Source organism: Rhinoraja longicauda, chromosome 5 (assembly GCF_053455715.1).
Source record: "Rhinoraja longicauda isolate Sanriku21f chromosome 5, sRhiLon1.1, whole genome shotgun sequence".
Classification (NCBI taxonomy): domain Eukaryota; kingdom Metazoa; phylum Chordata; class Chondrichthyes; order Rajiformes; family Arhynchobatidae; genus Rhinoraja; species Rhinoraja longicauda.
In genome coordinates this window covers 24,604,208-24,631,717 of record NC_135957.1, presented here as the reverse complement: position 1 = coordinate 24,631,717, position 27,510 = coordinate 24,604,208, and the positions used below count along the sequence as shown (strand labels likewise).

General features: G+C 40.9%; 1 protein-coding gene across 8 annotated transcripts in view; it reads left to right on the top strand.

Annotated features, from left to right (window-relative positions):
* The window catches only part of LOC144593494 (signal-induced proliferation-associated 1-like protein 2), a 389,226-nt gene that overhangs the window by 309,569 nt on the left and 52,147 nt on the right, over nt 1–27,510 (top strand). For all 8 annotated transcript variants that reach the window (XM_078399153.1, XM_078399151.1, XM_078399145.1 and 5 more), the window contains 2 exons: nt 379–603; nt 19,419–19,581. In XM_078399153.1, coding sequence (XP_078255279.1) covers nt 379–603; nt 19,419–19,581 — 388 coding nt within the window. The remainder of the gene's footprint in view (nt 1–378; nt 604–19,418; nt 19,582–27,510) is intronic.

Here is a 27,510-nt window from a genome sequence, read left to right as displayed (position 1 = left end):
AATGCATCAATGCCATGGTTGTATGAAAAGAACATATCCAAGAAAGATCAATCACTCCCTACTCATTGTCAATCCACCTAAACTTGCACTTCCCTTCTCGCAACATTCATATCTCAATTGATTATAAGGATTTTGACTTTTTTACTTCTCTAAATCCCAAATCATTCCATTTGCAGAAGAGTCTCTTCACAGTGGTCCAACAATGGTTTGGTGCTATCATCTAAATATTCTGTGATCAAGATTTAAGATTACTGTAAACAATGCTGCTGGCGTAAATAATTAACCTAATTATTTCGTAACAAGCACTGGAATAGTCAGTTGTAATTGTTAACTCTATGACCACTCTTTTCCATTCCTTCCACAAACTTGTTTCTTTAGTGGTTCTCATCATTCAGGAAGCCCAGCACCTCGTGGTTCTAAAACCAGTGGATCGCTTGATGCATCGAAAGTCTACATAGTATCTCAGAACAATAGTCAACAAATGCTTGGGTCTTTATCAGGATCATATCATTGCCAAGGTCCTGTCAACAAATACGTCATTGGCTGGAAGAAGTTAGACAGAAGCCCTACACCTGAGGAGTCTGAGATGGCAGATTGTAGAAGGTTAGTGACTCAGTTGAAAGGAATACCGTTGTCTAATGGGTAAATTTGAAGTTAAACAATTACATTCTATCGGAAGTATTACTTGCAATTGAGGTGGCTTTCAAGTTGTTGTAACGTTATACCCTTCTTTGATCTAATCCTGCTTATAATAATAATCTTTTTTTAATGTTTGGCCTCTTAAAAAGGTGGATACTCTGTTAAAAGTTCCTAAATTTGCTATGTGCCAAGCAGAAAATAATTCATATTGTTTATTTAGTAAAGACATTACAGGATATTTCCATGATGAAACAATTGAAAATAATGCTTTTTGAAATTGTGTTAGACTCGTACATCATTATCTGTGATACTGCAATACAATTAAGCATGACGTGCTTCAAACCCAAATCTGATCTAAATTGACAAATGAGCTAATGTTGATGAGCTTGACATAACTGGTGCAAAGACAGAGTAGGCTGCTCGAGAACAATGAGCCACATTGAGTATAATGGAAGGCAACCGATTTGTCTGCTTGGCATGTTTAACTTAATTTGTCTCAAAAAAAGAGGAACAATATTTGATTATGCGGGGCAACAAAGTGGTGCAGCGGAAGACCTGCTGCCTCACAGCGCCAGAGGCCTGGGTTTGATCCTGTCTATGAGTGCTGTCTGAACGGAATTTGTATGTTCTCCCTATGACTGCATGGGATTCCTCCAGGGGCTCTGGTTTCTTCCCACATTCCAGTGACGTGCAGGTTTGTAGGTGAATTGGTTTCAGTAGTATAGAACTAGTGTACAGTTGGTCGGTGTGGACTAGGTGGGCCAAAGGGCTTGCTTTCATGCAGTATCTCTAAAACTAAAACTAAAACTAAAACGCAAATGAGGTGTTCATGAAGGCAGCGACTGATCAACACGTTTCTTTATGTGTTCTGTTCCAGCAGCACAGGTAATGTTCTCAGAGTGCACTTTACTGTCAATTGCATTCAGTTCTGGTTGATGACACTCGATATCAACTTTCTGGGTTTTTTAATAGATTTTCACTGTAACAATTCTACAGAACATCTACAGTCCAAGTGTGCGTAGGATAGTGTGTGGGGATTGGCATGGACGAGCCAAAGGGCCTGTTTCTGCGCTGTATCTCTAAACTGAATTAAAGAAGCATGCCATTCGGCCCTTCAAACCTGACACATCAATCAGAAAGATCTTGTCTGAAAGTTCCTACCTTAATTATACTCTTGATAGTCTTATCCGAAAAATCTATCAAGTGCAGTTTTGACACTTTATGAATTTTAATTGCTATGGGGGAAGGTGCCAAATAACAAATCCAAATTTGAATAGCATTTTGTCAGTTCACTGTATTGTTTTAAAAATATCATGGAAAACTTGTCAGAAATTAAGAGTATTTAATATTTGGAATGATCTATGAGGTAAGGTATTAAGGTAAAGAATGAAAGCGCATTGTAAACATACTCTATTCTTGGACTCACTGTGAGCTCATAGTAAACATACATTTGGCAGCAGTGTTATTCTTTGCAAACATTATGCGAGTTTAAAAAAAATCTAAATCTCTGACCAAGAGAGAGTTTTTAATTATCCTACACTCTCAACAGCTTTTTGGAGGGAGGAGTTCTGGATTTCCACCATCCTTTGTATGAAGATGCGATTCCTGTCATTATCCTTCAACACCTTTGCTCTATTTTTAAGGTTCTGTAATCCATTGTTTTGGATTCATTCACCAGCAACGATTTGCCACACTGTTGCTGCTCCCAAGTGGCTCAGTAGGAGGCACTGTCAAATAGAAATTTGATATTTACCAATAGAAGGTCAATATTGACCAATAGAAGGTCTGACTGTGCCAGATAACCAGAGGTTCAGTCAGGTATCTAGGTTTTCTTAAAGTAATGGAGTCAGCCAGTGAGCTGAGAGGTTTGGGGGGGGGGGGGGGGGGGGATTCCGAGGCTTAGGTCTCAGCAGCTCAATACAAGGACGCCTATGATGGAGCATTTAAATTTGAAGATGTACCAGAGATCAGAATTAGAAGAGAGCTGAGATCTTCAAGGCTTGCAAAGGTGGAAGAGATTTCAGAGATGGTCAGACATGATGGAATGGCTCGGGGGCGTCGATAAAATGATCCCAAGACATGACCTGTAAACAAGGATGATAACTTAAAAGCTGAAGCACTATTAAAGTGAATGGCAGCGTAGATGGGAGAGTAGGTGTAATGGCTGAACAAACTTGAACCAATTAAACATAATGGGCAGAAGAGTTGAATGCACACAACTGGATATAGGAGGTCAGAAGCTGATCAGGAGAGCATTGGTATGGTTAAGTCTGGAGGTAACCCAAGTGCAGCATAGGGTTTTAGTGGAAAATGAACTGAACCAATAGAGAATCCTGGCCACCACCATCTTTGAAAGAGTCTTCAAAACCTTTCTTTCATTCCAATCTTTCTTTGCTACAAAACTGCACTTCCATGAATACCTGGCATTTAGTCATAGAGTGTACCACTTAGAAACAGGCCCTTTAGCCCACCGCATTTGTGCCGACCATCTGGCCACCTATATTAATGCAACTAACCTAACTAACCTGCATTAATTCTATTTCCATATCTCTCCGTGCCCAGCTCACAAATTTATCTGTCCAGATGTATTTCAAATGTTGTTATTATCCTACCTCTACCACCAACTCTGGCAGCCTGTTTCAAATACCAACTACTTTCTGTGTTCTCCTGTCAAATCAAATTCTTTACCTTCAGTCTGAATAATCACACGTGATACTGGATTAGCATATCAGATTTATTCCACCATGGGGTTCTTCCCGAGAAGATCTCCAGACACAACACTAGTGTCTGAAGAGATCTCAACTCAGGGGAGGGGAAGAACAACTTCTCCACCATTGTTTACTTTTTTATACAGAAAAAGAGAGGTGTGACAAAAAGAAATCAAGGACCAATTACACATCTAATACAATGACCAATTACACATCTAATACAATTTCCATGGTTACAGAGAAGACAAAATCATTGATACAGGTCACATGCTCAAAAACCAAACCATTAATATAAGTCACATGTATTTAGAGAAACGCATCAATTTACCTAGAGTGGATTCAAAACTTCTCCTACTTTCACACGCACCCAAATAAGGAGTTGCTAATAAGAAAGAAACTTTCTTATCTCTATAGACGAGCAATCTCGCAGCTGCATGACCTTGCTTTACTGTTTCAATACACAGTACTCGCAGTCAGACAGAGTGGGAGAGGACAATAGCCCATCTCTTCTGTACACTCCTTATCACTCGTAAAGGGACAAACACATTCTGTTCCCAAGGATAACATTTCTGCCACAAGCATCCATCTTACTGCTTTCCACTAAAATAAGCATCCATTTTATATTAGCTAAAACAACAAAATAAACCATCTTTACTACAACAAAATATAATATCTCTAATTGACTATACCAGCTAATAGCATAGATTCTCATTCCCTCCTTTTATCATTCTATGATAACTATCAAAGCTTAAAACAATAAATCACCTTAAACACTTCAAGAGTAAAACAACGCCTTCATATTACCTCAGGTGGATAGAAAACAAACTAAGTACAACCAACCCTCTAAATATAATCAAATCAAACTTCTAATATAATCAAATCAAACTTCTAAATATCAAACTTCAAACTTCTAATCAAATCAAACTTCAAACTTCAACTTCTAATCAAATCAAACTTCAACTTCTAATCAAATCAAACTTCAACTTCTAATCAAATCGAACTTCAACTTCTAATCAAATCAAACTTCAAACTTCAACTTCTAATCAAATCAAACTTCAAACTTCTAATCAAATCAAACTTCAAACTTCAACTTCTAATCAAATCATACTTCAACTTCTAATCAAATCAAACTTCAACTTCTAATCAAATCAAACTTCAAACTTCAACTTCTAATCAAATCGAACTTCAACTTCTAATCAAATCAAACTTCAAAATTCAAACTTCTAATCAAATCAAACTTCAACTTCTAATCAAATCAAACTTCAACTTCAACTTCTAATCAAATCGAACTTCAACTTCTAATCAAATCAAACTTCAACTTCTAATCAAATCAAACTTCAACTTCTAATCAAATCAAACTTCAAACTTCAACTTCTAATCAAATCAAACTTCAACTTCTAATCAAATCAAACTTCAACTTCTAATCAAATCAAACTTCAAACTTCAACTTCTAATCAAATCGAACTTCAACTTCTAATCAAATCAAACTTCAAACTTCAACTTCTAATCAAATCAAACTTCAAACTTCAACTTCTAATCAAATCGAACTTCAACTTCTAATCAAATCAAACTTCAAACTTCTAATCAAATCAAACTTCAAACTTCAACTTCTAATCAAATCAAACTTCAACTTCTAATCAAATCAAACTTCAAACTTCAACTTCTAATCAAATCATACTTCAACTTCTAATCAAATCAAACTTCAACTTCTAATCAAATCAAACTTCAAACTTCAACTTCTAATCAAATCGAACTTCAACTTCTAATCAAATCAAACTTCAAACTTCAACTTCTAATCAAATCAAACTTCAACTTCTAATCAAATCAAACTTCAACTTCTAATCAAATCAAACTTCAAACTTCAACTTCTAATCAAATCGAACTTCAACTTCTAATCAAATCAAACTTCAAACTTCAAACTTCTAATCAATTCAAACTTCAACTTCAACTTCTAATCAAATCGAACTTCAACTTCTAATCAAATCAAACTTCAACTTCTAATCAAATCAAACTTCAAACTTCAACTTCTAATCAAATCAAACTTCAAACTTCAACTTCTAATCAAATCAAACTTCAACTTCTAATCAAATCAAACTTCAACTTCTAATCAAATCAAACTTCAACTTCTAATCAAATCAAACTTCAAACTTCAACTTCTAATCAAATCAAACTTCAACTTCTAATCAAATCAAACTTCAACTTCTAATCAAATCAAACTTCAACTTCTAATCAAATCAAACTTCAACTTCTAATCAAATCAAACTTCAAACTTCAACTTCTAATCAAATCAAACTTCAACTTCTAATCAAATCAAACTTCAACTTCTAATCAAATCGAACTTCAACTTCTAATCAAATCAAACTTCAAACTTCAAACTTCAACTTCTAATCAAATCAAACTTCAAACTTCAACTTCTAATCAAATCGAACTTCAACTTCTAATCAAATCAAACTTCAAACTTCTAATCAAATCAAACTTCAAACTTCAACTTCTAATCAAATCAAACTTCAACTTCTAATCAAATCAAACTTCAAACTTCAACTTCTAATCAAATCAAACTTCAACTTCTAATCAAATCAAACTTCAACTTCTAATCAAATCAAACTTCAAACTTCAACTTCTAATCAAATCATACTTCAACTTCTAATCAAATCAAACTTCAACTTCTAATCAAATCAAACTTCAACTTCTAATCAAATCGAACTTCAACTTCTAATCAAATCAAACTTCAAGCTTCAACTTCTAATCAAATCAAACTTCAACTTCTAATCAAATCAAACTTCAACTTCTAATCAAATCGAACTTCATCTTCTAATCAAATCAAACTTCAAACTTCAACTTCTAATCAAATCAAACTTCAAACTTCTAATCAAATCAAACTTCAAACTTCAACTTCTTATCAAATCATACTTCAACTTTAATCAAATCAAACTTCAACTTCTAATCAAATCATACTTCAACTTCTAATCAAATCAAACTTCAACTTCTAATCAAATCAAACTTCAAACTTCAACTTCTAATCAAATCGAACTTCAACTTCTAATCAAATCAAACTTCAAACTTCAACTTCTAATCAAATCAAACTTCAACTTCTAATCAAATCAAACTTCTAATCAAATCAAACTTCAAACTTCAACTTCTAATCAAATCGAACATGCATCATTCTTCTGGTATAGCCCTCCAAAGGGCACATATCCTATTACACCTATTCTATTATGTTGCTCATCCTCAAAACCACTTCATCTTCCCCTTCACTCTTACCTCCTAATCTAATAATCTTCCTAGTCGTTCAAAACTCTTCCTTCACACTATCAACATCCTCAGCCTCCTTATCATATAATTCAGTTTGTCTTACCACTAACATTCTTGAAGTACCAATACTCTCTAACACCATCTCCATTCTTCTCAATACGCATTTCAGAATAGCCAACCCGACAAAAATACAAACAATTAAAATTCCCATATACAATGCTATATTAATCAACTTGTCCGACCAGCCCCCAAAATCCTAATCACCCCAACTATTCGACTCCTTCATGTTATCCATTTACTCTCTTATCTTTGTAATAAAACTAGTAATATTCTCTGTCTGATCCCTAACTCCCATCATACAACTACCTTTTACTATAGCACAGACACCTCCTTCCAGAGCCAACAAATAATCTAGGGCATATCTGTTCTGCATAGTAAAGAGCCTAAGTTCAGTAAGTCCCTGGGTAATCATGTCGAGGGCCCCCGTGGTTGCATTACCCAAGATAGTGAGACCACAAATGAGGTAATTGCGATTATTGGCAGCCAAATAACCTCCAGTGAAGCCTAGACTAAAGAAGCTCACCCATCCCTATCCCACAGAGCTCCCATGTGTTCCTAGAGATGTGGGATCTTTCCACTTTGAACAAAATTCTTCTGAAACAGTTTTAGTCACCAACCTTTGACGAGAGACCCACTGGGAGGGACAGGTTATTGTCATAGGAATCAGGGTTCCTATTGCCACCTCGGGACTGGTGGATTCAGGACATTAGTGGCTGTACCATTAAAGAAAAAGAAAAGGTTTGTATCCGTTAAAAACAAAGTGCCATGACATATCGAATACATGTTTAACTCACCTCCCTCTATCAAGATCCTAAACTGCTCAGAGAACCATTGTGCATCTCTGCCACCTCTTTCTTTCATCATCTGGGTAAAAGTTGGGTGTGAATTTGCACGGTTTGGCGATATCCGCGACCAAACATACGTCCTGTGAATGTGAATTATCCTTTGGTAACGGAAGACCAATAGCAGGCGGGGCAGTAAAGGGTTCATAAATAAGGTGGGTTTAGACGCCTTTATTTTTGCTTTCTCCCTCCAATTATCACATATAAGGTACTTTAGGGGGTCCCATTCTGGTCATGCTGAATAATGCCTGTACTGAGGTTATGGGTGGGTAGCAAACAACTGACTGGGGAGTACATAGCTGAGTGATCTCGGAGAAATAAGTTACCTCTTGGGACTTCTCCGAGAAACTTGAGATCATGTTTACATCTCTGTAGTGGAGAGACCAGACATAGTTCTGTGAGAATCCAACCTACCGCACTTCGACATACATCATCAAATTTTACATTTAGTCCAATAACAAGGTAACATTTTATGATGACAGTCCTTCAACAGTCACGAAAAGTGAAGATGCCTCAAAAGTCCAATACAGGCCTTCAGTCGGCTGACGTTCCATTTTCCAAATCCCTCCGGGTTATCATCATCGCATTAGAGTACATCTCCTTGGCACAGGTGGTGATCGTGGTTAGGTTGGTTCGGCCTACACTTCTTTCCTCCATCATACCTGGAATCTGCAAGGCTTTAAGACAGATGATCACCAGGGGCATTTTCATTATACGTTAACCTCGTGTACTCCGAGGAGAGATTTCAGCACGTAGTCTCCTGGTATTATGGACTCGTCCCCTTATGTAACTGGTAGTGGCTTCGGTGCCTCTTGTACCTGGGAATGCAGGACTGGTAAAGCAGGGGTTAATTGCTGTGCATAAATAATTAATTCATCGCTGAGGGCGTGTGGGTCAGAATAACTTCCACACACTTAATCATAATGTGCCCCTGACAACTCTATAAGATCTACTTATATACACTCAAAGGGTCAATAGACAATAGGTGCAGGAGTAGGCCACTCGGCCCTTCGAGCCAGCACCGCCATTCAATGTGATCATGGCTGATCATTCAAAATCAGTACCCCGTTCCTGCCTCTAACGTTTTCAATCCCTTAATAATCCTATGTGTCAATAAGATCCCCTCTCATTCTTCTAAATTCCAGCGTATACAAGCCCAGTCGCTCCAGTCTTTCAACATACAACAGTCCCGCCATTCCGGGAATTAACCTCGTAAACCTACGCTGCACGCCCTCAATAGCAAGAATATCCTTCCTCAAATTCGGAGACCAAAACTGCACACAATACTCCAGGTGTGGTCTCACTCCAGGTGCAGTTCTCCAACTGCAGAAGGACCTCTTTGCTCCTATACTCAACTCCTCTTGTTATGATGGCTAACATTCTATTGGCTTTCTTCACTACCTGCTGTACCTGCATACTTTCTTTCAGTGACTGATGGTCAGTCCAATATGAGTGTCATTCCCTTTGTCTTTCCGAGATTATTTCATCTGCAAATTTCAAAATCTGAGACTTGTTTTAACGCCTCCTGGTGAATTTCCGGATGCCACCAGGTTTCCTTTGCCATCCTGACCATACCCTCCTTACTAGCATGCGTAAGGAAGTGTACATAGTTGAAAGGAACGGGCAGAAAAACATCAGGTACACAAATTTGCCCAAGAGGGGTAAGCCAGAGCCCAGTCAAGGAGTCAATGGCACAATCCTCTAATTTCCAAGATCACGTTGCCCAGCAGAGGCATCCCCCTGCATTAACCCTACATCACCCATGTCTGGCAAGGCCGTTCTGCCCATTAGAATCTTTGGTTCTGTGGGGACCATAGTGCAGGATTCGCAAGCTACGGTGCGGGCAGTGATGTCAGCAAAGGGCATTTCCCTGGCAATTTTATTCGCGGCCACCCGGATGGGCATTGCACTTGATAATGGCCAGTTGTGTTGGGAGGGCTGGGGCTTGCAATAGGTTGATCACATAAAACTGAAAATGGGCAATCTTATAAAGGACGTCCAATGTCTGGTGCAGTGACTAGCACTGTTTTAGATTGCGGCACGCTTCTTCTTGTTGGGGTGAGAGAGTGAATTGCTGCGGTGCCTTGGCGGAGGCAAGGGTGACAGTAATTTAATGTACACTGCCACGTTGGGGATCCACTCCGGCAGAAATTCACCAAGCCCAGAAAACCCCCTCATCCGTCTAGGGGTGGTCGGGCTGGTATGGTTCCCAAAGGGTTCTCCATCGTACCTCGTCGGTTGGATTCAGGATAGCGGACGTTAGGGTGAACACATCTCTTGCGACTGTTTCGTACATGGTTAATGTTGATCTTATACAATTCACAAATCCAAATGCAGTCAGGGGCATTCCTAGAAATTTTAATCATTTCCTGCAACTTCCATGGGGTGTATACATGCATCACTGCCTGCGCCCCATTCTGTCCTGCTAATGGATTTGGCATTGCTCTCAGTAGCATTATCTTTTTAGTCTTTTTAATTTCCTGCTGGTTCTCAGCCTCGCGTTTCCATTGCTCTTCGTTGCACTCTCTCACTGATTAATTCAATTACTGCTGCTCCTTCCTCTTCTGCCTCAGCCCTTCCCCTCCTTTCATCCTCCTTTTCAGTTTCCCGGTCACTATCGGTATCATCTTCCTCTGGGGATGCCCTTCCCTGTGGGGGTGCTGATGCCCCCCCCGATGGGATCTTAGTGGGGCAGTTCCTGCTCTTGGGGACAGGTAGCTAGGGGCATATGGGGGAGGTGTTCTACACCATTCCCGACTTTCCCAATTTACACCTCATCCTCCTCTTCTATAAACAGGGTCGCCATGCCAGACAAGGAGTCCTCGGGGTTATTTCCTCCTGATCATCATGCCATTGGCACTCTGCCAATAATACATCCCAACCTTTCAATATGCCTTCCTTCGTATGTAACTCTATCCCTCTACAACTTAGATTATCCATCCAATATGCTGAAACTCCTCCCACACCTCTTTCTTCATATTTCCATTCCTCAATCTATTTCTTCCATTCTCTCTCTCTCTCTCTCTCTCTCTCTCTCTCTCTCTCTCTCTCTCTCTCTCTCTCTCTCTCCCTCTCCCTCTCCCTCTCCCTCTCCCTCTCCCTCTCCCTCTCCCTCTCCCTCTCCCTCTCCCTCTCCCTCTCCCTCTCCCTCTCCCTCTCCCTCTCCCTCTCCCTCTCCCTCCCCCTCCCCCTCCCCCTCCCCCTCCCTCTCCCTCTCCCTCTCCCTGCCTTCAGTCAGTCTACTATCACCTTAAGAATATCTCAAGGGTTAAAGGACTTATGGCTCAGCAGGATAGCTGCAGCTGTTTCAGAAGCAGCCACTCAAGTTTCACTAAGGCCAAGAAAGTGAATCACATCATTCCCGTTCTGAGGTCTCACACTCGCATCCAATCTATCAAAGAATTAATTTCAAAATACTACTGTTGATTCATAAAGCACTGAATGGTTTAGGGCCAAAATACATTTCTGATCTTCTGCTACACTTTAAACCATCCAGACCTCCCAGGCCTTCTGGGACAGATCTGCTCTCTGTCCCAGAGTCAGAAATAAACCTGGAGAAGCAGCGTTTAATTTTTTATGCACCACATATATGAAACAAACTCCCAGAAAACTGCAGGTTCGCTGCAACACTCAGTTCCTTTAAATCGAGGCTGAAGACTTCTGTTTGACGCTGCCTTATTAAATCAAATAATTATTCATTCTAACATTGCACTGGAACCTTTATTCTGGTATTTTATACCTGTCTTATTCTATTTCAGCTTCCTGCTCTTTAATGTTTTATGTAAAACACTTTAAATTGCCTTGTTGCTGGAATGTGCCATATAAATAAACTTGCTTTGCCTTCGGCTTATAAATTCCATGCTTCCCCCACGCTGACCATCCTTTGTCTCCTAATCTCTTGGTTACAAGCTGATAACTGTGTGTAATATGTACGTTTTCCAGGGTCTAAGTAACACATATCCCCCCTTCCCCTCCAGGAGGGAAACTCGGTTAACACACTGACCAATTTATAAAGTATTTCTACAGACCCCATCCTCCCTGGGACGAGTTACTCAATTTAAAGTCTCCAATTCATAAAACTTTCTTACTGGCTTATTGGCTTCTAAGTGACCACTGTGTTCCCAGGAACCTTTTTCAGGAGTCCAGACACAAAGGATCTGATAGTGCACTTTTACTCCCTTCAAGGTCCCGGTCAGACCACAGCCACTTACTCAGTTGTTGGATATAATTTCAGCAGGACTCAGCCGTGCTCCCCAGCCGGGGTGATACGTATCTGGAACAGGGCTACGTGAAGGAATTTGACCCATGTAATTCCCATTTCACCCTGTAGTTGGCCAATTTACTTTTAAGGTCTGATTAACCCTTTCAACTTGTCCGGCAGTCTGAGGTCTGTAGGCACAATACAACTATTACTGGATGCCCATCTGGGTACAGAATTCCTTGTTTATTTGACCCATGAAATAAGAGCCGTTGTCTGAACTTAATCGGCTTGGAATTCCATACCTGGGAATAATCTCATTAACACTTCACAGCAGTAGAGGCTTTGTTATCCCTTGTCAGGTGAGCCTCAATCCATTTACTAAACTCATCTACAATAACTAATACATATTTATAACACTGACATCTCTCCAGCTCACTGTAGTCCATCTGTAGGGTCTCAAAGGGACCCACGGACAATGGTGTTTTACCCATCTCACAAGGTATACCCTTTCCAGGATTATGTTGCTGACAAATCAGGCAACGATTGCTAATACCTTGAGCCAGAGATTGTAACCGTGAATGCCAGCATGTGGCTAGGAGCATATCACTGGTTGCTTTAGCACCACAATGAGTTGCAAAGTGTATATATTCAATAACCCACATTGCTAAATCATCTGACATACAAGCCTGTCCAGCAGGGATGATCCACAGTTTAGATTCACAATCAACTGTACACCCGAGCTGTTTCCACAGTACCTTATCCCGGTCAGGAGCGTCCTCCTGTGATTTAATGATGTCTTGGATGGTTGGCATTCCTTTCCAAGGGAGACTTGCTTTTATTTGAGCTTTCAGTCTGGCCCATCATTTTAGGCACAACCACCCTCTGTCCCCGGGACACCTCTCTAGCTTCCTAAACGGTTCCCTACATCCACTGGTGTTTGATCTGTTGTGTGGGCAGATCATTTCATAACGGAAATCTGCTCTGTTGTATTAGGACAACTAGTTCAGCTGGCTGAGCAGAATGCTCAAAGCTGCTGACTCCAGTTTGCCATCCTGACAACATATGGGGGATTTAGGGACTTCAGGCAATTCTGTGATTCCATTCATCCAAATCAGGAAACAAACAGTCTCCCTTCATTCGGGGAAAGCCAGCCATTGGACTACGTAATCCCTTACATCCATATCCCCAGACCCCATCAGGGTCTTACCAGACTTCTGTCTCAAACGTTTCTCATGAGCACATTCAATAGACAATAGGTGCAGGAGTAGGCCATTCAGCCCTTCTTTAACACTCCGGCTGATTTAGCCACTCCCCCTTCAGTAATTCCTATTCCCAATTTCAAAGCATTATCCTGCCAACTTGCCAACACTGAAGCTTCCCTTAATTCTTGACAATACTGTTTCCACAGGGCAATAAGTTCCTTTGCCAGAGTACCCCTATTACTCTTCCAAATTATCTCCTGAACCTTCTTAACATCATCCAGAGCCTTTATTCCTTCTAATGGCCAAAAGTCATCCCCTAATTTCTTGTTTAACTCCCCCGACAATTGTCTGAATTGCTCCGATTTGTCAGGATACCGTTCACATAAGATTTGCAAAGCACTGTTTGATTCAGTTGTAGTATCCAAACGATTACCCATCTTGCTGACTGATAATTCAACACAGTGCGTTGCAAATGACACAAATTACACAGTCGCATTCCAAACGTCACAAATCTTAATACCCCCCCACAACACTTCACACAAGCTCACACACCTCACAACACTTTCATACACACAATCGGACCCAATCTTACAGCGACTGTAACCCACGCTTTCAGGACTGAAACCTGAACAACGTCCGCACTTTCAGGACTGAAACCTGACCTGTGCCCCACTCTCTCAGGACTGAAACCTGACCCAGTGGTATTGATATCGATATCATTTAATTATAGTCGACTCCCAGTGATACCAATCACTGACCAAAATATCTGCCGCTTCCAGTATTCACCAGACTGACCTGATTTCGTCAAGATATCACACAAGAGTTAGCGAATGGCCAATTCGTCATCAGACGACAGATCAGAGGAAACCGATGCAGTAAAACAAACCACTTGCATCGGGGGCCCAATTCCTCTCTCTGCCTCCGAGACTTCTCAGCTCCTTGGCCGCGAACTCGTGGTAATTGTCTTTTGAAATCCCACCGCTGCCACCAAATGTCAAATCAAATTCTTTACCTTCAGTCTGAATAATCACACGTGATATTGGATTAGCACATCAGATTTATTCCACCATGGGGTTCTTCCCGAGAAGATCTCCAGACACAACACTAGTGTCTGAAGAGATCTCAACTCAGGGGAGGGGAAGAACAACTTCTCCACCATTGTTTACTTTTTTATACAGAAAAAGAGAGGTGTGACAAAAAGAAATCAAGGACCAATTACACATCTAATACAATGACCAATTACACATCTAATACAATTTCCATGGTTACAGAGAAGACAAAATCATTGATACAGGTCACATGCTCAAAAACCAAACCATTAATATAAGTCACATGTATTTAGAGAAACGCATCAATTTACCTAGAGTGGATTCAAAACTTCTCCTACTTTCACACGCACCCAAATAAGGAGTTGCTAATAAGAAAGAAACTTTCTTATCTCTATAGACGAGCAATCTCGCAGCTGCATGACCTTGCTTTACTGTTTCAATACACAGTACTCGCAGTCAGACAGAGTGGGAGAGGACAATAGCCCATCTCTTCTGTACACTCCTTATCACTCGTAAAGGGACAAACACATTCTGTTCCCAAGGATAACATTTCTGCCACAAGCATCCATCTTACTGCTTTCCACTAAAATAAGCATCCATTTTATATTAGCTAAAACAACAAAATAAACCATCTTTACTACAACAAAATATAATATCTCTAATTGACTATACCAGCTAATAGCATAGATTCTCACTCCAGATCTCCTTTAAACCTCCTCCCACTCCCACCTTAAACCAATGCTATCTAGTTTCAGCCACCCATGTTAAATAGATGGCAAGATGTCCTTGGTAAGAGAAAAAAATCTCAACAGTGATTTCTACATGGAACACAGTGAATAAAATCCTGTCACCTTAAATCATAAGATTTCTCCAAAGTTAACTTGCCTTTCTTAAAAAAGATTCACAAGCAGGAACTTTTTTTAAGCATGTATCAGTTCACCAAGATCCTCCTCAATTTTATGGTCATTTGTGATGTTAACTGTACTTCCACAGCTATACTTTGAGCTTTGTACCCGCAGGTAAATATTTACATAGGTATCATATTTGGGAGATTGTTGCCGATCCGTAGCTATTTTTCAAAAACAATTAATTTCACGCTCTTCGTTTCTGCGAATGTAACAAATTTAAGGTTCTGGGAAATGTGTTATTTCACTTTATATTCTTGCAAATAGTAAAATGTCTTCATAGATTTTAAAGCCTATGTGTAGCTGACAAAATGTGTCCTTGAATGGTATATAGGAGCAGTGATTTGCAATTTAAAATGATCTGCCATGTATCTAAAGTAACCCTTCTGAAGGAGAACATCCAATACCTTTACAAGCTATTTCTCTGACATATAGGTTTGCTGTTTCAATAAAGAAGTTGGAATGAGTTTAATGTCTTGAACAGCAGGCTCCAAAGTTGCTAGATTTCAAAAGATTCAAAAGTGTTTTCAGAATCAGAATAACCTTTATTGTCATCCAAAAAAACAAGTGTTTTGGACGAAATTCCATGACCCACAGTCCAACAATAAGAGCAATAAAAATAAGCAATAACACACACAATCACAAACCAACACAAAACAAAAAAAAGAAACATCCATCACAATGGGTCTCCTCCAGTCACCTCCTCACTGTGATGGAAGGACAGAATGTCTTTTCTCTTCCCCTGCCGTCTTCTCCCACGGTCAGGCTGTTGAAGTTGCCACACTCCAGGCCGCGCGGGACGGTGAAAGGTCCACAGCGGGCTGACCCAAGCCCCGCGATTCGGCCGCGCCGGACGGTGAGAGGCCCCCATGATTCGGGGCGGGCGAAGACGCTGCCGCTGTTTAAAATTAGTTTAATGTCTTGAACAGCAGGCTCCAAAGTTGCTAGATTTCAAAAGATTCAAAAGTGTTTTATGGTCATATGTCCTGGATATAGTGCAAATACAAAAAGAAAGTCCCAAAGTGCAATCAAGGCAGGATATTAGTGCCACCAGTCTGTAGTTCTGGAGCCATGTCATCTTATTCTTACTTCTTGGGCACTGGTATTATTGATGCCTTTTCAAAGCAGGTGGGAACCTCTGACCTCAGTCATGAGACGATGTCCGCAAAATCTCCAGCAGTTAGTCCTCGCAAGTTTTGAGAAAGCGTCCTTGTACACCATTAAGTCCAGACGCTTTCCGAGAGTTCATCCTCCTCAATGGTTCAATGGTTTCTTTATTGTACCAGGTACAGTGAAATACATTTTTTGCATACAGCTCAGCAAGACTATCCCCGTACATAAGCACAATGTCCCAGTCAGTACAGAACAGCCCATCGAGTCCATATGCAAAAGGCTCCATTTTATCCACAGCTACAGCTGGCTTAAAAAGCATGTTGCAGCCATCGCCTCCTCCATTCCGGTCGTCCCGTGATCCGTCGTTCCTCTACACCTAGCCCTCTTCAGCCTTTGTTCCCCGGGGGGTGGGGGTTGACCTGTGGACCTCGAGGGTGCAGAAGGTAAGACCTCCCGGAACCTCTCACTGTGCCCTTTTTCCACGGTCACCCTCTCCTTCCATCCCCTCTCCAATGCTCGATCCACGTGGTGATCCTGTGGTTGGCCCGCCAGCCTGAGGCCCAGGCTGCTGCAGGACCCCTGCGGCCCTGTCCATTGTTGAGGTCCCGCCCTGCTTCGCGCCATCAGTCCACTTACTCAGCCCATCTTCCTTCTTGCACGAGATGAGCAGAGGCCGGGCTCGGTGGCAACCGCTCTGGGCCTGTTCTTATTGCTGAGGCAGCGAGGCGCGGCTCGCCGGGAGGCTACCTTCTGAAGGATCTTCTGATGTCAGCCTCGATAACTGAGATTGTAATACCATCAGGGGCTATGGAGGCCCAGGAAGGCTCATCAGTGTTTTCCCTATCAAAGCGTGCAGAAAACGCAGTGAGCCTAGCTGTCACTTGAGCTTGTGCCTTGTAGGAAGTGATGGTGTGCAACCCCTGCCACAACTGCTAAATGTCCATCTCGTTCTCCGGTTTAGAGTGAAAGTCTCTTTTAGCCTTTTTGATGGCTTTATCAAGGTCGTATCTGAATTTCATTTATGAATCGGTTTCACCTGACTTGAATGTCCGAGATCTGGTTCTCAGAAGATTGTGAACCTCCTGATTCTAAATAAAAATTAACTACAGAGTTACTTCGTGCTATTTGGCTGTTGGAAATTTAAGCAGTCCCATGGGATCAAATTTGACTTACTTCCACTCCCTTTCTGAGGTGACCAATTAGAGTCATAGTCATAGAGTGAGACAGTGTGGAAGCAGGCCCTTTGGCCCAACTTGCCCACACCGGCCAACATGTCCCAGCTACACTAATCCCACCTGCCTGCGTTTGGTCCATATCCCTCCAAACGTCCTATCCATGTACCTGTCCAAAAGTTTCTTAAACGTTGCAATTGTACTTGCCTCAACTACCTTCTCTGGCAGCTCATTCCATACACCCACCACCCTTTGTGCGAAAAGGTTACCCCTCAGATTCCTATTAAATTATTTCCCCTTCACCTTAAACCTATATCCTCTGGTCCTCGATTCCCCCACACTGGGCAAGAGACTGCATCTACCCGATCTATTACTCTCATGATTTTATGCACCTCAATAAGATCATCCCTCATTCTCATTCACTCCAAGGAAAAGAGTCCCAGGTTACTCAACCTCTCTCTATAGCTCAGACCCTCTAGTCCTGGCAACATCCTTGTAAATCCTCTCTGAACCCTTTCAAGCTTGACAATATCTTTCCTATAACATGGTGCACAGAACTGAACACAATACTTAAACACAAATACACAAGACCAATTGATTAAGTTTAGGTTGTAGGATGAAAAATTAGTATTGATCAGTCAGAATACAGGAGGCAGATTGATAATCTGATTGAATGCTATCAGAACAACAAGCTTGCTGTCAACATTAGCAAAACCAAGATGCTGATTGTTGACTTAAGGAAGGGATCCTGAAGGTAATCAAGGCCACGAATTTGTCTTCATCGACAGAACGGTATTGGAGAGACTCAAGTTTCAAATTTGTGGATGTGTATATCTCTGAAGATCTGTCTTATGCCCAGCACATTGATGCAATCACAAAGAAATCTTATCAATGCCTTTACTTCCTTAGAAGATTGATGACATTTGGAATGCTTCAAATTACTTTATCAAACTGCTTCAGGTGTACAATAGGAAGCATTAAGGACTAGTTCAATAACTTGAACACCCAGGAATGAAGGAGGCTGCAGAAAGTAGTAAACATTGCCTGGTCCTTTGTGGGTATTGACCTCGTCACCATCAAAGAGATTTACAGGAGGCGCTGCCTCAAAAAGGCAGCTAATATCATCAAAGACCCACACCACCTTGGTCACACTCTTATTTAATTACTACCATTGGGAAAAAAGGCACAGGACCCATGACACCCAAGATCAAGAACTGTTTCTTCTCAGCAACCATCAGACTCTGAACACTGCACAATATTAACCAAAACCTATGCACTATTATGGTCCGGTTGCCTGGCATTATTGATTATTAATTATATTTTTATTTGTGAGGTATTGTGTTAATGGGTCTGTAAAGCTGCATCAAGTAAATTAATTGTTCCATTGCCGGTACGTATGACAATTAAACACTTTTGACACTCTTGAAGTGATAGCAGTGATAAAATCCATTTTTTATTATTGCAAGAGATGGTAGAATTTCTATGTTTGCACTTTGATTGCACGGCATGTTTTAGTGTAAGACACTGTCCTGTAGTCTTAGTGTAAATTGTTTCTCAGCCTTTTATAGTCATGGGAATTCTACCTTGATGTTATGCTTCACCATGGAGTGTCTCGTGGTTTAAGAGGTGGCCACTTGAAGTTCATGTGTCTTTGATCCCAGCCACCTTCCACCAAACACATGTTGTATGACATTCAGGCACCTCATTGTTTTTGTTGTTTCTATACCTCTATACCTCGTTGTTCTCCATACTGGGTTATTGCCCGGTAATCTATCCCACCCTATCAACCACTACCCAGTCCCAATGACCTATGTTTATAATCCCGAGAATCAGTCACTTCACGGTTACTGAATGCATCCCTCTCCTGTCCCCTGAGAAGTAGTGCCTTTTTCATTGGTAAGTGATGTAAAGAATAGTGATAAAGGCACAAAAGAAATCAGACTAAAACTGAAAAGTAATTGCAAAAGGATCCTTAATGTACCAGAATAATGCTGGACTTCCTTAAAACCAATTCAAATCAACTGAAATATATCTTTCTTTTTAATGTGTTTTCATTAATTTTGACAGTGGACTAGATTTTGAACAATGCCATGCACATACAGAAGTGCAGTGCTTTGTCAGGTAAACTCTTTATCCGATAAATGAATTAATTGTGTCTTGACAAAGCACTGCACTTCAGTATGTGAATGGCATTGTTCAAAATCTACAATCATTAAGCACCAGTATGGATCAAAGTGTTGCTTTACATCTTGTACTCTATGTTATCTTTCTCCAGGAGATTGTACGGTGATGTAACAGAAATAACTGGTTCCAGTCAACATCAGGCCTTGGTACAGGATTTGAGCCCTCTCAGTAAATCCCAGCAAACCTTCACCAAAGAAGAGTTTCTGAAGCTGATGCTGCCAGACAGCCCTCCTTTGGAGCAGAGGAGGAGGAAGGTTAGCCAAGTCTTTAGTCTATACACCTGTCAAGGTTAATTCATGAGATGCGTCCACTGGTATTTTAACGAAACTCCAGCTGACAGAGAACAAAATGCTGAACATCGCTAGGTAGAGTAATCAATGTTCTTCTAAAACCGCTCCCAACAGGGCATCCAGGTTGCAATCCAAAATGCTGGCATGTCCAACCGTCCAGAACAAACCAGGCCAGTATACTGGTGAACATGGTTTGACTTCCATTTTATAAAAACTCAGCCTGAATGCCAGGAATTAAAATCTATTTTGGCTTGTATTAATTTTTTTAAATGTCCTAATTATGCAAAATGTTATTTGTTTCTTGTTTCTTGCTTTAAAAAATCTGCTAAATTGACTTATGATCCAACGTTTGATGCCTTTGTATGTTAATGGGGGATGGCTGCTGTATGAAATTATTTTCTACTTCATTGAGTGATAGGATTGCAACTTACCTTAGTGATGCTCCTGTCAAAGTGGTTTACAATTAAATCTATCAAGAATTGTAAACAGACGCATAGAACAGATGAGATGTATGGGACAGTTTACCATCAACTTGCATTTACATTACTCCTTTGTATAATTAAAAAGTGCTAAAGAGCTTCATAGGAGGATATAGAGACAAAAAAATGTGTCAAGTTATATTAGACATATTGGGGCAGGTGACCGAATGCTCGGTCAATGAACAACGTTTCTCTGAGATATTAAATCTAGAAGGTTCGATGGAACCCCTTCATGTGTAACCACCTATCACTTGCTTACCATTGTCCTGCCCTTGCCTCTCTTCCAGCTTTGTCCCCCCCTCCCCCACTACAATCAGTCTGAAGAAAGCTCCTGACCCAAAGCACCATCTATTCTTGTCTTCCAGTGATGGTGCCTTACCTGTTGCGTTACTCCAGCACTTTGTGCTTTTTTTAATAGACCAGCATCTGCATCCCTTGTGTCTATGTTTACTAGGCCCTTACTTGCCAGAGTTTTGAAGAATGAGCGGAGATCTCATTAAAACATAGAGAACTGTAGGGGCGAGACCTGGGGATCGCAGTTTCAGAAAGTAGAGCAAGACATTTAGGACTGAGGGAGGAGACATTTCTGCTCTTGGAGGTTCATGATCCTATCGAATTTTCTACCATATATTTAAGATAAAGCAGTAAAGAGTAGGTGAACAGCTCAAAGGCCACACTATTTACTTTTGCTGAGAAATTAAAGGATTCAGTCATAAACATGCAGGAGGTTTGTGTTGTTCTGATTGAGTTGTTTGAAGATGTAACTAAAAAGGTTGATGAGGGCAGAGTTGTAGACGTTGTGTATATATGGATTTCAACAGGGCATTCGCCAATGTTCCACATGGTAGGCTGCTCTGGAAGGTTAAAGTGCATGGGATCCAAGGAAAGATAGCTGAATAGATAGAAAAATGGCTTCATGGGAGGAAGCAGCGGGTGATGGTGAAAGGCTACTTTTCGGATTGGAGAACTGTGACTAGTGGTGTGCCTCAGGGTTCGGTGCTGGACACGTTACTATTTGTCATCTATATCAATGATTTGAATGAGAACGAATATGGCATGATTAGCAAGTTTGCAGATTACACAAAAGTGTGTGGTATTGTAGATAGTGAAAATTGGTATAAAAAAAACCTTTATCACAACCTTTATCCTACTTGTTCAACAGAGCACCACAGTCCATCTCTTGTACTGTGATGGACTTGTTTTCTGATTGTGTCTTGTTTTTTCACTGCCTTTTTCTTTTAATTTCTTATGGAATGTGTGTATAATGAATGTTTTTGGTGTTTTCGTTGTTTGTGTACCCGTGATGTTGCTGTAAACAAAAAGATTTTTATTGTACGTGGATCTCAGCATCCCTTTGCATGTGACAATGAACCTCAGATAACTCCGCTCAGTCCGTCTTAACCTACCTGATCTCCCGGTGGCTCAGCACTTCAACTCCCTCTCCCATTCTCAATCTGACCTTTCTGTTCTGGGCTCCTCCATTGTCAGAGTGAGGCCCAGCGTAAATTGGAGGAACAGCACTTCATATTTTGCTTGGGTAGTTTGCACCCCAGCGGTATGAACGTTGACTTCTCTAACTTCAGATAGCCCTTGCTTTCCCTCTCTATCCCCTCCCCTTCCCAGTTCTCCCACTAGTCTTACTGTCTCCGATTACATTCTACCTTTGTCCCGCCCCCTCCCTTGACATCAGTCTGAAGATGGGTTTCGACCCAAAACATCACCCATTCCTTCTCTCCCGAGAAGCTGCATGACCCGCTGAGTTACTCCAGATTTTTGTGTCTCCCTTCGATTTCAAACCAGCATCTGCAGTTTTTTTCCTACTCAGATGACTCAGCTTGATTCGACTATCAATAATAACTGCATCTCACCGTACAAAGAAATATCTACTAATAATTGAGATGCAAATGAAAATATATATATTTGAAAAGTTCAGGACTATAGTGACCAAGATTCCTCAAAATCACTGTAGCCACTCTGCAAAGAGACCAATGTCCATATTTGGATGAACCATCATCAGTATCCAGAATTCATCACTTATTTTTGAAAATACCCTCATACAGACAACCATGAACTTAAAATAGTAATCATTATGGCATTTATCGTCCTCCCTGAGGTTAAAGCAGATGAGACTAAACTAGACAGGCTTCATTGCGACTGCCCTGTGGAAATCTTCCAAGTTTAACATGGATGCACAGTGGGCACATGTTGTAAATATACTCCTGACTCATTCTTGTATAAGTAGAGTAAATCTATCTTCTTCAAAACTGAAGGACAAATTGATGACTTTATCACCAACTTGATAATTTGTTCTTAAGACTCTCAGTAAGCCTTCTCCTCGGATCTAAATCTGACAGATTTGAATTCTGGTCATTTACCAATGTAGGATCATATCAATGATTGGATATCTTAAGCTCAATGTCCAAAATGACTCCAGGTCCTTCTCCCATCTCACACCTTTTACTGGGTCCCATGGTTAGAGTTTTCCAGACACAGGTTCAAAATGCTACACAATTAAGGAAAGCCTGTCATGGTGATGTTCACCCCACCCAAGCTGTTTAAGTTGAGCTGTTAACTGCATTTAATCTTAGCAACTGTGCAACATTTTGTCTTGTTCAAACTTCTGAATAGTTTGATTAATGCCCTTTGCAACACCATTGTAATAATGAACAACAGTGGGCCCAGAGCAGTGGTCTTCAAGAGTCCCCTCATGTGATCTATAACTCTGTATCTATGACATTGAAACCTGTTGCCTATCGTTTTAACTTCCAATACCTTACAATGTAATCTATGGAGCTTCATCAAAGGCTTCTGCAATTCAAATACAAAACACCTTTGAATAGAGATCATTCATCAGTTTAACGATCAAGTCAGTGAGCATAATCCCCATTTAGTAATGCCATTTGAGATGACCCATCTCATGCCCTACATCAGCGGTATCCAAACTATGGCCCGTGGGCCACATCCGGCCAGCCACAAGATTTTATCCGGCCCGCAGCAAGCTCTTAGACAGCGGGGACTGGAGGCAGAAGCTGCCGGCGAAGGTTCTCCGGAGAGCGGATCACCACCGACCCAGAGCCGGGACAAGGCGAGAGATCGCAGCGCCCCCTCGAAACTTCCCTCCTCGCTGCCACTGCCGCCGCTCAACCTGGGGGGGGGGGAGAGAGAGTGGGGGTGGGGGGGAGAGTGTCGGGGTAGAGGGTGCAGTGGGTGAGAGCGGGAGCGCAGGGAAGTGGGTGTCAGAGGGTGCTGCTCCCTCTCTCTCTCCCAGAGCCAGCGAGATCTGCGCCGCTCCTCCAGTCTCTCTGCAGCCCCTTCTCCCTCTAACGCAGCGAAATATGTACAAACACAAGTGAAACTTCTCTCCGCTCACCCTGGTGATGCGGGGCTTCTGAACAACAACTACACATGTGTTTGTTCTTATTTTGCTGCGTTAGAGAGAGACGGGGCCGGGGAAGAGAGTGGAGCAGCGGCACAGATCTCGCTGGCTCTGGGAGAGAGGGAGAGGGGAAAGAGAGGGAGAGAGCAGCCCCCGCAAGTGGCGGCACTCCTTCACTGGACCCTCTGACACCCTCCCCCTCCCGCGCTCCCGCTCTCACCCGCTGCTCCCTCTACCCCGACTCACTCCCCCCTCCCCCCCTTCTCTACCTCTCTCCCTTCTCTCTCCCCCAGTGGTGGTCACTGTATTTTTCCTGTTTTTAAATAATTATATACCTACGGTATATATATATTCCAATATTTCAAGCTCTTTTTAAAAATTGAATATTATTTATTTGTTGCCATATAAACCTAATGTAAACTAACCTAATCTAACCTAACCTAGTTTAACCTTTCCTAATCTAATCGAACGTAACCTAGTCTAAACTTTTTTGAGTTCATTAAATTTATAAAACTCACACTTCTTTATTTTTTCCTACGGCCCGCATAAATCTGCCAAATATGTAATGTGGCCCTCATGCTGAAAAGTTTGGAGGCCCCTCCCCTATATAATGGATTCCAACATCTCCCTAAAACTGACATCTTAAGCAAATCTAAAATTCTCTAAGTATGATTTGTGTTTTCCACTGAAAGATTGGGATTACATAACCTTTCCGCGGTTATTAAATAAAAATCCAAAGAAAGGTCTTGTATTTCACATAACCACCAATAATTTGTTTCACATGTTGATTGATGGATAATAATTGGTCAGGACACTCTAGATTTTGAGCTGTAGTGTTTAGATTGGGATGTACCTCCAATTCTGCAGGGAAAATATAACTGCAAAAGGACAGCTGCTGACTGGTCCTCAAGAGAGCTTATAAGTATAGAAGCCAATAGGTCTCTTTAGTCATCTCCTCCAGCATTCACAATGGCAGCTGCTTAGATAGTTTTGAACAGCTTGGTCCTGGTAAGACCAACCTTGTTGTAACTTCCATCGATCATTTTCAATTCCATCCTTGAATGGCACCATAATTGTATGTTCAATGGCCAACACTGAAATGCAGCGGCAAGGGAGAGAGAGGATCATTATAAAAAGAAATATACTAGGGAATAACAGGGGGAAAAAAAGTTTGAACTCGACCAAGCCTGGCTTTGGAGGGGTCACGAAACTGGGTGACTGTGATCGCTGTGATTGTTAGCAAGTACATCTTAATGATCTGACCCTGTGGCCTGGCTCAATTTGCATTCCATGGGCAGACAATTTAATGACTGTCTGCAAATCACAAAATACAATTACACGCAAAGGAATAATCCTGCCTTCTTCATGTCACCTGATGCTATTTAATTTCTTTAAATATTTCTTTAAATTGCTTGCTTGTATATTTTCTACTGTCGCTGCACATAATTTTAAGTAACGATCAGCTTTGAATATATTGCAAAAATGCAACACATTTGCACAGTAACTAAAAATTGTTTTCTCTGTTCATGAGAAAAAAATCCCAAGTGCATCTTCTTGTAGCATTCAGGGAATTTTAGAGATGAGGAAGTTTTTTTTAATTTAAAATTTTGTTTTATAGAACTCCATAATCCTAGAAAGTAATATTTGCAAATCGAACTCTATTTATTCTTTATGCTGACAGTGATTTTGAGCATCTGAGGTAACTGATTTTAAAATGATCCCATTTTCTAGTAGTCACCCAAACTCCAGTAAAGTTCTCCATAATGGCATCTGTGTGCTGTGCCTGGTAATCTCTCTTTTAATATATGCAGTGCTTATCTTGAGATCACGACCTCTTGTCATTCCTTTTGCCTTTTCTGCATCACTACCTTTTCCTCGCACACGCATTTACCTTTTTTGTCAGCTGCCTGCTATCAAGGGTCATTTGCTAATAAAACCATTAGGCGGCAGTTTTTGTCATGAATATTCTGTGGACATTTTCAGTCATCATCAATTCATTTGTATATGTTTCTACAGCTAATGCAGAGGACATGACATTGCACTTTCCCTTCTCTTATTTTCTATCATTTTAAACTGAAGGTATTAACAAATTGAGTAAAGTTTCAACTATTGAATTTTACAATAAATACGTACATAAGGACTTGCATTTCTACAGCATTTATCATGACAATCCAAACTACCTTGCAGTAAGTGAAATACTTTTTAATGAGCTGTTATGGTGATGTAGGAAATACCATTTTGTTTGGATATTTATTCATTCAATGGGTGCCACTGGTAATATCAGTATTTCATGTCCATCCCTAATTGCTTTAGAATGGAAGCAATAGTTTAGAGTCAATCACATTGGTCAGCCTGTAGTTATTTCTACATCAGACTGGCGAGCGAGAGCAGATTTCCTTCCCGGGTGAACCAAATGGGTTTTAATGATAAACCTGTAGCTTCCTTACCGATACTGTTTTTTTAAATACAGATTTATTTAATTATTAAACTCATTCTCCAGCTGCTGTGGTGGAATTTGAACTCTCCTATGAATCAATGCTCTAGATCTCTGCCAGTCCAGTAGCCTGGCCAGAATGCTAGGATACCCTGGAATTACACTGCCACGAGCAACAGGATAAAGGGTCTCGACCCGAAACATCACACATTCCTTCTCTCCAGGGATACTGCCTGACCTGCTGAGTTACTCTAGCATTTTGTATCTATCTTCAGTGTAAACCAGCATCTGCAGTTTCTTCCTACACAACAGGATATTCAAAACCAGTTGATGGGTTTTAGTAGTACTAGATAAAGGATAAATATTGACAACAAGACCAAAGATTGTTCCCATGCTCAACTAATCCCAACAATGGAATCTCTTACAGTGTCAAGCTCAGTCAGTGCTGTGCAGAGGAACATCCTTACTCTTTTGCACTCAAATCTTGAGAGTTACCCTCGGTCATAAGAATGAAGTGAGTGAGGCACAACTAGCTGTAAATTATTTCCACTGATATTTCCAGGACCTGGGCAGTCTTATTAATGGTTGTCATGTCATGCTTCTATACAGGGGCCCAAATGAGTTGAAAGGAAGTAAAGGAAGCAGAATCGGATGGACCAGATGCTGAACCATCGTGATTTCTGAAAAATCAGATAGCTGATTATTAGAGTTTACAGTAATTGTTTAAATGGAATACAAAATTGTTGAATGTGTGCAGGAGAAACTTTTAATCTTGGATATTGTGTCGCCTGATTAATATCAGTTTGGAAATTATTGTCATTTATTTTGCTTAGTGTTTGACTTTCATAATTTTATTTTTCTCCCTTCACTGTATAACTGACTTGGGAGTAGGGTGGGGTGTTAATTAAATTGAAGATAGACACAAAATGCTGGAGAAACTCCAGCATTTTGTGTATTTCTTCGGTTTAAACCAGCATCTGCAGTTACTTCCTACTGTTAATTAAATTGATTTGATGATGAGTGTGAGGAAGCTATAATATAGGGCACTTGGAGTTACTTGGAAGCACTTGATAAAATAGGCTGGTCAGCATGGTTTTCTTAAGGAGATATCTTGCCTGATAAATCTATTGACATTTTTTGAGGAAGTAACAAGCAGAATAGACAAAGTAGAGTCAGTGGATGTTGTTTACTTAGATTTTTGAAGGCCTTTGATAAGGCCCGCATGTGAGGCTGCAAAACAAGATAGGACCCCGTGGTATTAAGGCAAGATAAGGCAAGGTACTAGCATGGATAGAAGAGTGGGTGACTGGAAGAAGGCAAAGAGTGGGAATAAAAGGAGCCTTTCCTGGTTGGCTGTTGGTGACTAGCAGTGTACTGCACGGTCGGTGTTGGGTCCGCTACTTTTCACGTTGTATGTTAATGATCTGGATGGTAAAAATTAGAATATGGTGAGCAGTCTTGAGCCCCTTATCTGAGGAGGCGTGGGAGAGGGTCTAGGCACAGCCTCAGAATAAAAAGACGTACCTTTGGAATGGAGGAGGAATTTCTTGAGCCAGAGGGTGGCGAATTTGTGGAATTCATTGTCACGGACGGCTGTGGAGGCC